Raw genomic sequence first — 13,665 nt, forward strand, 5'->3', positions numbered from 1 at the left:
CACGTCAGTGGACTCCCAGTAGGAGGTGTGGAAGAGGTGAGGCAGAGCCACCGTGGGAAAGGAGGTCAGGACATCAGGGCAGTACAGAGCATAGTCCAGACGCTTGGATCCCCACCAGCTGCTGGAGACTGAAACACACACACACACACACACAGGCAAGACAAAGCAAGTGCTTATCAAGATCGATTATGTTCAGGCCCCGAAAAAACAGCCAGTAGTGTGGGAGGGTGATCTGCGATAAACCGAGAGAAATTGGAAAACTGGAAAACTGCAGAATATAAACAAGCTCCACAACCCCCCCCCCTGTGTGCCCTTTTGTTCTGCCTGCTAATGAGCCCGCCCACTCACTGTTGGTGATGGTGTTGGCCAGCCGGCCAATGGAACAGCCGGACGCCTCGCTGTCCACGCTGGTTACACTGGCCCTGCGCCCTGGCCCTCCTCCTTCTTCACCTCTTCCTCCTCCAGCTTTGCCACCGCCATCTGCCTCAGGGGGGGACTTCCCCGCTGTTTCCCCAGGACGGCCCCCCACCCCCAGGAACACGTCTGGGTGGTTGTGGATCCCTTCGGCTGGAAGAGGGGGTCAGAAAGGGGGAGATAACAAATTATATATGGCAGGAGAAAAGGCAAGAGACGGAGAAGGCAGTAGAACAGGATTTCAAAGTATCGACACCAGTCGCTTCTGTGGGGAAATCTATGACATGAGTCTTTCTCAGTGTCCAGGTATTGACTGGCTTACTGGAGAGGGAAATCAGACAGACATATGGGACAAAGAGTGCACCTTGCTGTCCATTATTGAGTTAGCGATAAAGCTAGAGCACAATTCCCCTCCTAACCCCCTCAGGTGACATGTGATCAGTGTCATAAGGCGTTGGAAGAGGGACGCGGCTCAATCTACTGGAGATTACGTACGATACAAAAGCCCAGCAGCTGTAAGAGGCTGTGACCTTTAACCTCTCAAATGAAGAACTGAAAGGGATGCAGAAGAGAGCATCGAGTTATTACCTATGACCCCTTTATGTGTGCTTGTGTGTTGGGAGAGGGGGGGGGAGGAGACACACATTATTCAGTTCTCTCTGTGCTAGGACTGCTAGTTCAGAAGATCTGAGTCGAGAACAGAAGCCTCCCGTGTGACTACGAGGCTGAATAGATCTGAATTTATGTCTCCAGGAGAGAGCATTTGTAGTATTGTAGTACTAGAGTCCATTAATAATTCAGTTGTAAGAAGAGACAAGTGACTGCTAGTCCAGATCAATAACACATCAATGCCTTATAAGCTCCTCTTTATACACACACACACACACACACTCAGCAACTGCAACGTCCCTCTCGAACACCCAGTCTAATGTATTTCCTAAATCCCATTCAGCACGTACTGTCATCCTTTATCCACACCACACAAACCAAACAATGTCTCCTGCTGTTAAACAACACTTCCTGTTCCAGTGTCCCAGCTCGGCTGCTGCCCTGAAGCTGTGCTCCTGCTGCGGCAGCTGACAGGTCTGGTTCTGACAGGCCTGGTTCTGGCCTGCCTGGTTATTGCCCGCCTGGCTCTGGCTGGCCTGGTTCTGACAGGCCTGGTTCTGGCCCGCCTGGTTCTGGCTGGCCTGGTTATGACAGGCCTGGTTCTGGTCCGCCTGGTTCTGACAGGCCTAGTTCTGGCCCGCCTGGTTATGGCCCGCCTGGTTCTGGCCCGCCTGGTTCTGGCTAGCCTGGGTCTGACCCGCCTGGTTCTGGCCCGCCTGGTTCTGGCAGGCCCGGTTCTGGGCCGCCTGGTTCTGAGAAGCCTGGTTCTGGCCCGCCTGGTGCAGCAGCGCTGTGGTTGACAGAGGTGTGAAGCTGATTGTTCTGAAAGCCGAGCTTGTACGAGCCTGTGCGCACACTTCAGAAACAATTTGCCAGCTCTGACAACATGGTCATTAACCTCTGTGAGAACATCATCAACACAACAGTCATCATCAAAACTAGACACACACAAACACACACACTCAGAAGAGTGTGTAGGAGGACTGAGATGAGACAGAGGGAGGGATGCTCAGAAATACACAGAATAAAAGGAGACATTCCTGTGGATAGTTACTATGTAGACTGTATAGTCTCCTGGTCACCTATCGGACACTGCCGCTAAAGAAATGCCATCTCTCTGATTAATCATTCCGATCATTTCCCATGGTCTGTGTTTTCTTCTCAAAAAGCCTAATTAAATCTATACCTAGCATCTGCAGAGAGAATGCCCCATTAGGTACTTCCACAGCATGGCTGTAAATACAGATCTGTGTTGTCCGTGTGTGTGCGTGACAGAGAGAGTCTGTGTGTGTGTGTGTGAGTGTACTCGGGGCTGGGGTGTGTCTGTCTGATGGAAATGGTCCCTGAATACATGATATCTATGTGAGGTGCACTGTGCCTGCGGAGCAGACAGCGAAGGTTAAAGCCCCGCCCCGATCAATGTCATTTCCTCTTCCTCCCACGGCCTTCCACTGGGGGCCCCCTGAGTATCCTTCCAGTCAGTCACCATGACAGGGGCCCGTTAGACTGACTGGGCTTCCCTAATGGGCTCTGGGTGTGTGTTTAGCCGGGTTTGCTATGAAAATAAAATATGTGATTGGAATATTTGCTCTGATGCATGGATGTCAGTGTGTGCGCGTGTGTGTGTAGGCTTCTGTAACCTGAATACCAAAAGACAGTGCCAGCATCGGTGCATCTATTTGGCGCAGGTTAACCCCATCCGTGCCGGCTGAATGACCTTTATCGGCAGTCTAAACGGCGTGTCCGTGAGGTTCCTCTCCGCGGCCGCTGGATCGGGCCCTGCTGCGCGAGGCAGGGACGCACACAGCTGCATACTGATGTAGCCCGACGTGAGCAGGAATCATGTGCTGCTAATACTGCCTCAGGGCCACGCTGGACCACAACCTACACTTAGACGGCCTTTTATAGGCGCCCAGGAATAAGGACATACAGAGATCTTGATTTGACTGGAGAAAAGCAACGAGAAAACTAGACAAAACAAATATCTAGAATTGAGGGGCAAGCGCCCAAGAGAACTGTCTGAGATCAATGCAAGATTGTGCTTTCTGTGCAGGGAGGAGATAATCCGTTTATGGAAACAACAAAGACCATCTGAAGCGTGAAACGCAATCTCTGTATTCCAGACTGTTCCGGAGGTGATGGGATCTTGATTTGATGCATTATGAGACTTGCTTTTGTCTTCTCACACGCCCATACACTCAAGCAACGCACACGCGCACACAAACAATCATCTGCTCTCTTAAAAGGAGACATTCTCTTCTCCTCTGTGCATGCTTCCTTCATCTTCTCTCAGTCCTCAGTGTTGGCAGGGACTTTGTCTTCACAACACACACACACACACTCACACACACACAGACACACACGCACCCAGACACCGGAATAGTGTCGGAGATCGAGAAGAAAGGCCAGAGTGACAAACAGAGTAAAAAATGGTGTCGAGCAAAGTCTGGAAGACCATCACAGAGGAGAACATAAAGAGAGTTCCAAGGAGCGAGGGAGAGATCGGTAGGGTGCAGTAATGACAGGGGACAGGGGTGAGAGTCTGGAGGGGCCAGATGGAGCCGATCCGTATGGAAATTGAAGCTCTGTGATGTCCAGCGAGGAGTGGATAAAGGAAGGAGAGACGTGAGGCAGCAGGAGCGAGGACGGAGTGCAGGGAGGCGAGGGAGGACTTCCTAACACCAAGCTGAGCCAGGATGATTGCACGTTAGCCATGACACATCTAAATAGAACCCGGAGCCTTCACAGGCAGCCTGCTCCCTGCGGTATCTCCCAGCTTCTACAAGACATCCAGTGTCTTGTAGAAGCCCCCCCGTAATGTATCCAGCATTTGCTCAGCCCCCCCGTAATGTATCCGGCATTTGCTCAGTCAGATGTCTCTAGTACATTAGCGGCTTGCCTCACCACACTATACCTGCACCGAGTAAATGCGTCATATTTCATGCTTAAGTAACGCTTAAGTCTCACACATAAGAATCTGATGAGGCTCTCTGGGTCATGGCGACATTAATTCCTGCCTTAGAGAGGAAATGAGCGTGTTCCCGTGCCTACGTGTGTTGTATGAGTGCGTACATGTACCTGGCAGTGAATTTTAATTGAATGCATATTTTGACAACTCCTCGCTGTTGCGAGATGTACTATCATAATTAAAGCTCGTCAGAGCAGGGAGCTGCAACAGAGGTGCGTGTGTGTGTGTGTGTGGCGGTCTCTCTCTCCTCACACTCCACCCACCTGCTCAGCAAGAGCCCCTGTGCTAATAACATGGGTGATATCCTAGCTATAAACAAACACTTAAGCCTAACTGCCAGTGCTCTGTTCAATTATGCAGGAGCATGTTATTTACGTGGTCTGGTAGCAGTGGATTTACAAGGTCTAAAAGGTAGTTTGCACATGATAAACATCATCGCTGGTTAAGCGACGTTCTTGTAATTACGAATCAGTATCTTCATATCAGTAAGCATCTAATCCAATGATGGTGTTGAGATTGTGGTACACTACAGTATGTGTTCACTACAGTTTACACACCACACACACACACAGATAAATACACCAACAGATAACCGCACACGCACCACACACACACAGACAAACACAGACACACACACAGACAAACACAGACGAACACACAGACGAACACACAGACAAACACACACAGACAAACACACAGACATGGCCTATTTTCTCTGGGCGAGCCAGGCTGAGACAGTTGCAAGCAGAAGCAACAAGAAGTGTCAGAACTGCTGCTGGTGTGCCTCCGAGTCCCAAAAGGAAGCTATAAAACATTCTATAAATAGATCAGCGCCTAATTAAAGAGAGGGAGAGTCTGCCCTACCTACCACAGCCCCCCCCCCACCCCCACTCCTTCTGAAACTCCTTTCCTCCTCCTCTTCTTTTCAGCAGGGATCCCGGTACTACGCCGTCGCCTCCAGCACAGTCTCGCTCACGCTCACACCCTGACTGATCCACAGAGAAAGGTGTGGAGTAAAGGTGTGACACCAAGGATGAGTTAGAATCACATTCCAAGAGCAGGCTTTAGGTTCCAAAGACATATGTTCCTGCAGTGCTGCAAGTACAAACAACCTGGGAAAGCCTCCTCCCTCCCTCCCTCCCTCCCTCCCCCCCCCCTCCCCCTCCCCCTCCCTCCCTCCCTCCCTCCCTCCCTCTCCCTCTCCCTCTCTCCCTCCCTCTCTCTCCCTCCCTCCCTCTCCCTCCCCCTCTCCCTCTCCCTCTCCCTCCCCCTCCCCCTCCCCCTCCCCCTCCCCCTCCCCCTCCCCCTCCCCCTCCCCCTCTCCCTCTCCCTCTCCCTCTCCCTCTCCCTCTCCCTCTCCCTCTCCCTCCCTCTCTCTCTCTCTCTCTCTCTCTCTCTCTCTCTCTCTCTCTCTCTCTCTCTCTCTCTCTCTCTCTCTCTCTCTCTCTCTCTCTCTCTCTCTCTCTCTCTCTCTCTCTCTCTCTCTCTCTCTCTCTCTCTCTCTCTCTCTCTCTCTGTGTGTGTGTGTGTCTCTGAGAACAGAATCACAACCGTCCTTCAACCTGAAACATTTCAGCGTGCTTAAGATTCCACGAACGTCCAAGCAGAGTTGAAATTCACAACCGTAATCAAACGATCAGCGCGGCGATACAATAAGACAAGCTCACAGGCGGCACGAACCTTCCATCCTTTAGCCTAACATCCTGTTTAAATGCTCTGCATGTGTGTACATGTGTGTACATGTGTGTGTGTGTGTGTGTAGTTGATGCGGGGGGAGCATTCTCACCTATGAGAGTGGAGCGGCCGTCCCCCAGGGGATAGCGCTGGTAGCGGGGCACGGGGAAGGGGGGCAGCCTGTGGAAGAGGGGCTGCAGCAGGGGCTCCAGCCTGGAGGCGGACGGGTCGGAGGGGTAGAACAGGTTGAAGATCTGGGAGCAGGACGGCCTGAGGTGACTCGCTGCAGGACCACGGACAGCGGCCGTTAGGACAAACATCCACTGGACTTTACCTTCACTTCCTTCCCAAGATTTGTTCACAGGGCATGTTGCCATACCGGACTGTGGAAATGTTGGTCTTATGGTGTGTATTGTATGTTCACGTTCGCAACGGTGTGGTACTAGTCTCTGGGGTGTGGTACATTTGAAAACCACGGAAACAAACAGCCTGGTCCCTTTCTGGTGAGTTACCGGCTTAAGACTGATATTGACAAAGAGTGTGAATGTGTGCGAGTGTGTGTGTGTTTGTTTGTTGCATGTGTGAGGGTGTGAGTGTGAATGGGTGCGAGTATGTGTGAAAGTGTGAATTTCTGTGAGCTTGCATGCAATTGTGTCTCTGTGTGTGTGTGTCTATGTAAGTCTGTGTGTGCGTGTGAAAGTCTGTGTGCGTGTGTGTCTCCTCCAGTCAGAACGTACCCTGGACAGCAGGTAGCACGGTGCGCCTCATGGCCAGCACCAGCCCCAGGGGACAGCCCAGGAGGAAACACTCGGAAACTTCAAAGTCGAACCAGCCGGGGTTCAGAACCAGGCTGGGGTTACTGCCTGGATGAAGCTCCACCCCATCCTTAATTAGGCTGCAGAGAGGGCCCCAACACACACACAGAGAGCAGTTACAGCATAGTTTATATCCATCTGGTTCTAATTTGTAGTGTTTGGTTCATCAGAGTGCTCAGTTGGTGTATGGGGAGCACATGGTAACCAGCTAGCTAGCTAGCGCTGTGTAAGAGGATGTGTATGGGGAACACATGGTAACCAGCTAGCTAGCTAGCGCTGTGTAAGAGGATGTGTATGGGGAACACATGGTAACCAGCTAGCTAGCTAGCGCTGTGTAAGAGGATGTGTATGGGGAGCACATGGTAACCAGATAGCTAGCTAGCGCTGTGTAAGAGGATGTGTATGGGGAGCACATGGTAACCAGCTAGCTAGCTAGCGCTGTGTAAGAGGATGTGTATGGGGAACACATGGTAACCAGCTAGCTAGCTAGCGCTGTGTAAGAAGATGTGTATGGGGAACACATGGTAACCAGCTAGCTAGCTAGCCCTGTGTAAGAGGATGTGTATGGGGAACACATGGTAACCAGCTAGCTAGCTAGCGCTGTGTAAGAGGATGTGTATGGGGAACACAAGTTAGCCATCTAATGCTGTGAAACGCAATTTGTTTGGGTAACATCTTAGACAGCTAGAAAGCCAGTGCTGTGCTGCGGTGAGCTCAGCCTGGTTATGACGCAGGCTGAAGAACCCTCCAATCTCCCTCCAGCAGAGAGAGAGGATCCAGGCAGGCTGACGGCTGTTTGAACAGCCCTGTCTGCCTCAGACCCAGGCTCCAGACAAAGACCGCCTCTCTGCCCTCGGCACTCCGGCCAAGACACACACTTCCTCTCCAGGTCTCGTAGGGAGGGAGGGGGGGATGAAAGCCGGCAGCTATCTGAGGAGGCCAGATCAATTGGCCTTCGATTTCTGCCTGCTCCCTTGTTCTCTTCCCTCCTCCCTGACTTCCTACTTCCCTCCCTCCCACCCTCTCTCTCTCTACCCCCCTCACTCCCCCTCACTCCCTCTCTCTACCCCCCTCCTCCCTCCCTCTCTCCATACCCCCCTCCCACCGGCACAAGCTGCAACCTGTTTTCCTGCCCTTCATCAATCTTGTTGTCTTCCACAGCTGAGAACGCCACAAGCTGTCTGTCTAGCTGTCCTTGTTTTTGTCTAAGAGAGTGAGACACTGAGAGAGAGGCAGACAGACTGCACCACACCTCTGGACCCGACCGGACACTCTCTCCTTCCGTTTCCAGAAGGAGCAAAAGAGGTGGAGGGGGTCAAGTATTTTGCTGGTAGCATAGAGCCTTGTGGGAAATTTCCCAGTTTGGGTTAAATCAGAGCGGGGAGAGGGAGGAGCATCCTGACATGGACGTGAACCCCAGGTAGGCGGTTGAGTCCCTGGGGCCCAGTGAGTGGGCTGCTGCCTGGGAAACAGGCTTCTAATAAGGGTCTGAGGGCTTCTGCGTGACCTGGGAAGCCCAGTGGGAGATGCAGGGGCCTGGGCAGTTCCACGGGAAGAGGGGGCTGTCCATCCTTCACTCAGCCTCGCTTCCTTTTTAATGAACAGAATAGCAAGTAGGGTTCAGGGGGGGGGCGTTGCCATGGACATCTAGTGGCGTAGGAGAGTTAAAGAGTCATATCTGGAAAATGAAATCTGAAAGAGGGGGGTGGGGGTGCTGAGGGACGCAGTGAAAGTCACTGAAGTGTGCAGGCGCATCGTAACACTGGTTCCTCAAGGGGTGTGGGGTTAGCATGGCAGCGAGCCACCCCCCCCCACCCTCCCCATCCACATGCTCTGTCTCCCATGCACTCTTGCACAGGAAGGGCTATTTTTAGCCTGGTGCAGTCAGGCAGACACACGGAGGCATCTCGCTGCAAGTATTGATTGCAGGAGGCAGAGGAGTGACACATTCCAGAGTCAGTCACGGTCCAGAGAGACCTAGATGACCCACCGCTGACATCATCGATGGACTGACGTTCAGTCAGCCCACACACAACAGAATCGTTATAAATATACACTGCATACAGTAGGCAGGACTTCACCCTGAATCCATCCAACATCCTATCTCCTGTTTTTTAATCATAGTGAGCTAAGGGACTGTTTTTGTGTGTGTGAGTTTGTGAGAGTGTATGTATGTGTGTGTGTGTGAGTGCATGTATGTGTGAGTGCATGTATGTATATATGAATGTATGTGTGTGGTCTACCTGCTGAAGAAGCTGTGATGCTGGCCAGTGGAAAAGGTGTCTCCGTCGTACGAGTCGCTTTGCTTCCTGTTGAGCAGCTGTCGGCTGGGGGTGTGTCCTTCGCTGGGGGTGTGTCCTTCGCTGGGGGCGGAAATGTCGATGTTGCTCTTGCTGAGCCTCTTGCTGGAGCCCAGGCCCGGGCTGGCTTCTCCCAGCAGCCCCGGGGTATCCTGCGTGGGAGGAGGACAGCATGGGACACAGGCTCACACACAAACACACACAAACTCTCCCACCATGTCGGTAACGAGAGGGTGAGGAGATAATGCTGCTATCCAGCTTGCAGAAGAAAACGTGGGCTTGGCTCTGTGCGATATTATTAGTTCAGGTTTTCAAGGTTGAACTGATATGTGTTCTCCAAAGTTTTGAGTATCCAGGAAAGGTGAAGTGAAGGTTGAGGCTAAAAGGGAGACGAGACGAGACAGAGGGAGATGAGGGTGGAAGAGAGGAGAGGAGATGGAGGGAGAGGAGATGGAGGTAGAGGAGATGGAAGGAGACAGAGGAGAAGGGAAAGAAAATGGAGGGAGGTGGTGGTGACTGACAGACAGACCACGCAGCCCCGGGGACGCTGTGGTGCTCACTGGTTGTAAACGAATATGACAAGGCAGTTTAACTGAGGACAGGCAGGCAGAGGACAGACAGACGTCAGAGCCGGGGAACAGATGAGCCGCATGGGAACAGATGGACTGGAAACAGAACGAATTGCGAGGAGAGAGGCCTTTCACTAAACACTGAGACATTCTGTATCCACTTCTGTCATGGGAGGATGGCTAAACCCACAGTTTGGGCCAATGCTCATGTGCTCAGCAGTCCTGAGCCAGAAAGCTAGCTAATGCTAACGCAATGGCAATCTGCCGACCGCTAGCTAGCCAAACACTAAAATCGGTAGTCTGTTGTGGTCGCCTACCTTGAGGCTGTCGTTGCTGTTGCTGCTGCAGTTGTCAGGGCTGCTGTGTCTCTGGCGACTGCTGAAACAAAGGGCGTCGAAACACAACACCCCCCCCACACAGTCTCCCATCAGGCACACCTGGTCGGGGGGGAAAGAACACGAATACATAATGTCGCCACAGTGGAGCCAGGAGAGAACGTCCCACGTATGAAGACACAGGAGGAATGATCCAGCACCCTCTGTCCCCAGGGTGGGTGGACACTGTGACGGGGGACATGTTTTCCAGGGGTAAAACCGTGCAGTACACTAACCCATGGTCCACACTAAATCAATTACCACTTCTTCCTAAAATCATTAGCTCCTGCTAAACTGTCGGCAGCATGTGATTGGATGTGGCACGTAAGATGAAAGGGTGAGAGTCCCCCCTCTCCTTCCCTGGCTGCCTCGCTCACCATGAGTCATCCCTGGTGACTCGTGTGTGTGTGTGTGTTTGGGGGGTGACGCACCTGCCCGGAGAAGCCCTGTCCGTCCTGGGACTGCAGGAAACTGTGGTACACCTGGTTGGCGCGGGCGATGACGGTTGCCACGGCATCCTGGTAGTGCGGTGAGGCGATGGCGAGGAGGGGGAGGGCAGCCAGAGGGAGGTGGTCCACGCTGCTGGACACGCAGCTCTCGTCGTAGCTGTACGGGTTCAGACTAGAGGACAGGGGAGGGAGGGAGAGATCAAAGGAGGGAGAGAGGGAGGGAGGGAGCAAAGGAGGGAGAGAAGAGAGAGGGAGGTAATGAAAAAAAAAGCCTTTAGCTAGTGGGAGAGCCTCTTCAAATCAGTTTGTTGCCATAGTTCTGTGATGTTTCCATTGGTCTATGTCAGAGTGTACTTGGCTGAATGATACCTTGACATTCATCAAGAGTAGCCATAACACAAAACTGTGGGAGGAAGTCTCCTAATAGGTAGCTTCACCTAATCAAAGATCCTTCTAGAACACAGCTGGGCCCCATTTAAAGATGACTTTCATTAAAAGACATTTGATCAGCATGTCCTTGGCGATCCAGAATTCATTCTCTCTCTTTCTCTTCGTCTTCTTTATTCTGTTTCCGGAGGTGCAGTATGACAGCCTGGCAGGCAAAACTGGAAAAGCCTATAATCTCTAATCCATTGCCTGCCTGCTCAATTTCTACACTCCATCTTATTTTAGACAGAATGTAAATGTAGACTAGGTGTACGTGTGTGACAGAGATGGGTGGGATCTTATCCTAGCGGATGAAAGGCATGATTAGTAAAGTGCCACAGGTCACAGCATAGAGGACGCGGTGTGTGTGCGCGTTTGTGTGCACGGGTTCATGTGTGTGTGTATGTGTGTAAATCACAGATAGTGACAGCGCACATGGCCGAGCCTTTACCCGACAGCGTGGGGAAGACATGAAGGATGGCGGCACCAGTGTGCGTTCTCCTTGAACAGCTGGGGCGGCTCTGTTGTCATCCATCAGAGAGCGCCGTCGGAGGAGGCGAGCAGCGCGCCAAGGCTGATCTACGGCTGCAGCCACGGACAGTCACCGGCTCTCTCATTAGCAGAGCCAGACACACATGAACAGAGGTTGGAGGTAGTGTGACGGGGGTGTCAAACAGCCTCAGGACTAGTGCTCTGTTCTGGCCTGAAGGAGTGTGTGTCGTGTGTGTGTTTGTGTGCGGGCGTGTGTGTGTGTGTGTGTGTAGCTAAAATCGAGCCTAGCTGTGCGGAGTCAAGCGGGGTCTGGCTCCTGTCATGTTAACACGGACCCCTGCTGCTAGTATGGGACCCACACGGACACACACACTACCAAAACAGTCAGAAGGGACATGGCCTATTTACATGTTTTCAGCCCATCCCAGCTCCAGACAGCTTGTCCACACTGGCCCCATCCCGGCCCGGTGCAGCTCGGTTCCTCTCATTTCCATGTTTATTTGCCAAGGTGAATAATTAGTCATCTGTTTATGCCGACACCTGCTTTTGATGATAATGAGTCAAGGGTTTATGTCACCTGAAAAGAAGTTCCTTAGCTACTGGGTGGTTTGGGTAGTTTCATTAGACATGCCTGTGGCGTACATAATTAGTGATCATCTTGTACATGAAAGATGTCTGAAAGCTAATTTCCAGGATAAGTTGTTATTGTTTGTTAAAAATCAGTACAAACAATTAGAAAAAGATTTCTTAGCATCCCACAGTAGAAGCTTTAACCAGCCAGTGATCAATGACGTGTTAGGAAAGGTGCAACAATCAACAGCTTGACCAACCCTTGCTTCTTTCTTTCTCACTCTCTCTCCCTTTCTCTCAATGTCTCTCTCTTTCTGTCTTTCTAAACTTCCGAGGCCAGTGTTTAGATTGCCAATTAAGAGAACCTTTCCAGCCAAAAGATCCAAGATTAGGTATAAAAAGTAATGAGGTTGACATGGCAACATCAATAGAGCCGCACTCCCTTGATAGACTGAGGGAAACGAGAGAGAGAGAGAGAGAGAGAGAGAGAGAGAGAGAGAGAGAGAGAGAGAGAGAGAGAGAGAGAGAGAAAGAGAGAGAGAGAGAAAGATAGGAGGGATGGAGTGTGAAAGAGGGGAGAGAGAAAAAAAGAAGAGGGAGAGAAAAAGACAGAGAGAGATAAAGAGAGAGACAGAGACAAAGAGAGAGAGCTGGACGGTTGACAATGAACTAGTCTCACCTCTGATAGCTGGCTCTATCGCACCCTAACTCCCCGGTCTCTCACATCAGCAAAGCCCCGGACAGATAAGTAATGGGCAGTACCACTCCCTTAATCCCTTGCCCTAATCATACACAGCCCTTTAGGGTATTATCCATTCATTCAGGCGTGCACATGCATACGGCGTGCACATGCATACAGATACATATGCACAAACATACACACACCCATATGTACTGTATAGCACAGAGCAGACACCGTGGCTGAACCCCTTCACATTACTGACATAGTGCTGGCATGCTGCTACTGTGATAGCGGGCAGCATATCATCAAGGTAAACACCTTCAAAGACACACCACGTTTGAGAGTCTCCCTTTGTGCTCAGCGAGTCTCCAGCCATGTGAAATGACTAAATGTAAATGGTGGAGTCTTCAGATTCCACATTCAACATCTTCAAAAAGAACATGGCCAAGCTGCAAATATTAGAGCTTGTGTGTGAAAAGATTCTTGATCATTGCAATCAAGTGACCAGGTAATGTGAGGGTGTGTGAACTACGCAGGGTCTCATCATTTAAAGCTTTCAGCCGTAGGATTTAGTAGAGCAGCCATTCACTACCTTTTCCACTTTGCGGCCCACCCAAAGCTCAAATATTTTGCGGCCGCCCCAACACATCCATTCACTTAATTCGCGCTAATGACACATTTAACAACACCACGGGAGCAAAACAGTCCACTTTCACGACAATTTTTTGGCGGGGCTGTCAAAGAAGACAAAGTGCCCATCAGTGCCACAGTAAGGACACATTGTAAAGAGAGGTAACCTGCATAACTACAACCATTCCTATAGTTTCATACAACATAATGTTAAATAGCTAACTGCTATATTGTATAATGTTATACTGTACACGACAGTGATAATTATTTCTGTGAAAAATAAGACAGATAGAACTTCCGGTGAAGTTATAAACGTGACTTTTAATAACCAGAACAGGTTATGTTAACTTGTTACTATCAATAGCTAATAGCAACTTTGCTATTGCTCTCTTAACCCTACACTCAGATCATGCGACTTCATGCTTCTTCTTTTTTCACGGAGAAAGACATGTTACATTACTTTATCCATAGGGGACAAATGACAGGCCATTTATCTTTGTGTTAACATTAACGACAAGCAGGCAAACTGACAATCAGATAATTGAGTACATTATAATGTAGCGAAAAATTGTTAGCTAGCTAGCCTAGCTACGTTACTGCTCAAATCCGTTCATAGATATCTATTTTTACTGTGTGAGTTAGATAAACATTACCTTCGTATTTGTCAATGTAGCTCGAAAGGTATGCAATATG

General features: G+C 50.7%; 1 protein-coding gene across 1 annotated transcript in view; it reads right to left on the minus strand.

Annotated features, from left to right (window-relative positions):
• pitpnm3 (PITPNM family member 3) overlaps positions 1 to 13,665 on the minus strand; it is a 49,814-nt gene that overhangs the window by 8,192 nt on the left and 27,957 nt on the right. The window contains 7 exon segments of the mRNA XM_062472655.1: positions 2 to 128; positions 349 to 567; positions 5,778 to 5,948; positions 6,403 to 6,560; positions 8,724 to 8,932; positions 9,667 to 9,786; positions 10,155 to 10,344. Coding sequence (XP_062328639.1) covers positions 2 to 128; positions 349 to 567; positions 5,778 to 5,948; positions 6,403 to 6,560; positions 8,724 to 8,932; positions 9,667 to 9,786; positions 10,155 to 10,344 — 1,194 coding nt within the window.

This window comes from Osmerus eperlanus, chromosome 11 (genome assembly GCF_963692335.1).
Source record: "Osmerus eperlanus chromosome 11, fOsmEpe2.1, whole genome shotgun sequence".
In the NCBI taxonomy this organism is placed as follows: domain Eukaryota; kingdom Metazoa; phylum Chordata; class Actinopteri; order Osmeriformes; family Osmeridae; genus Osmerus; species Osmerus eperlanus.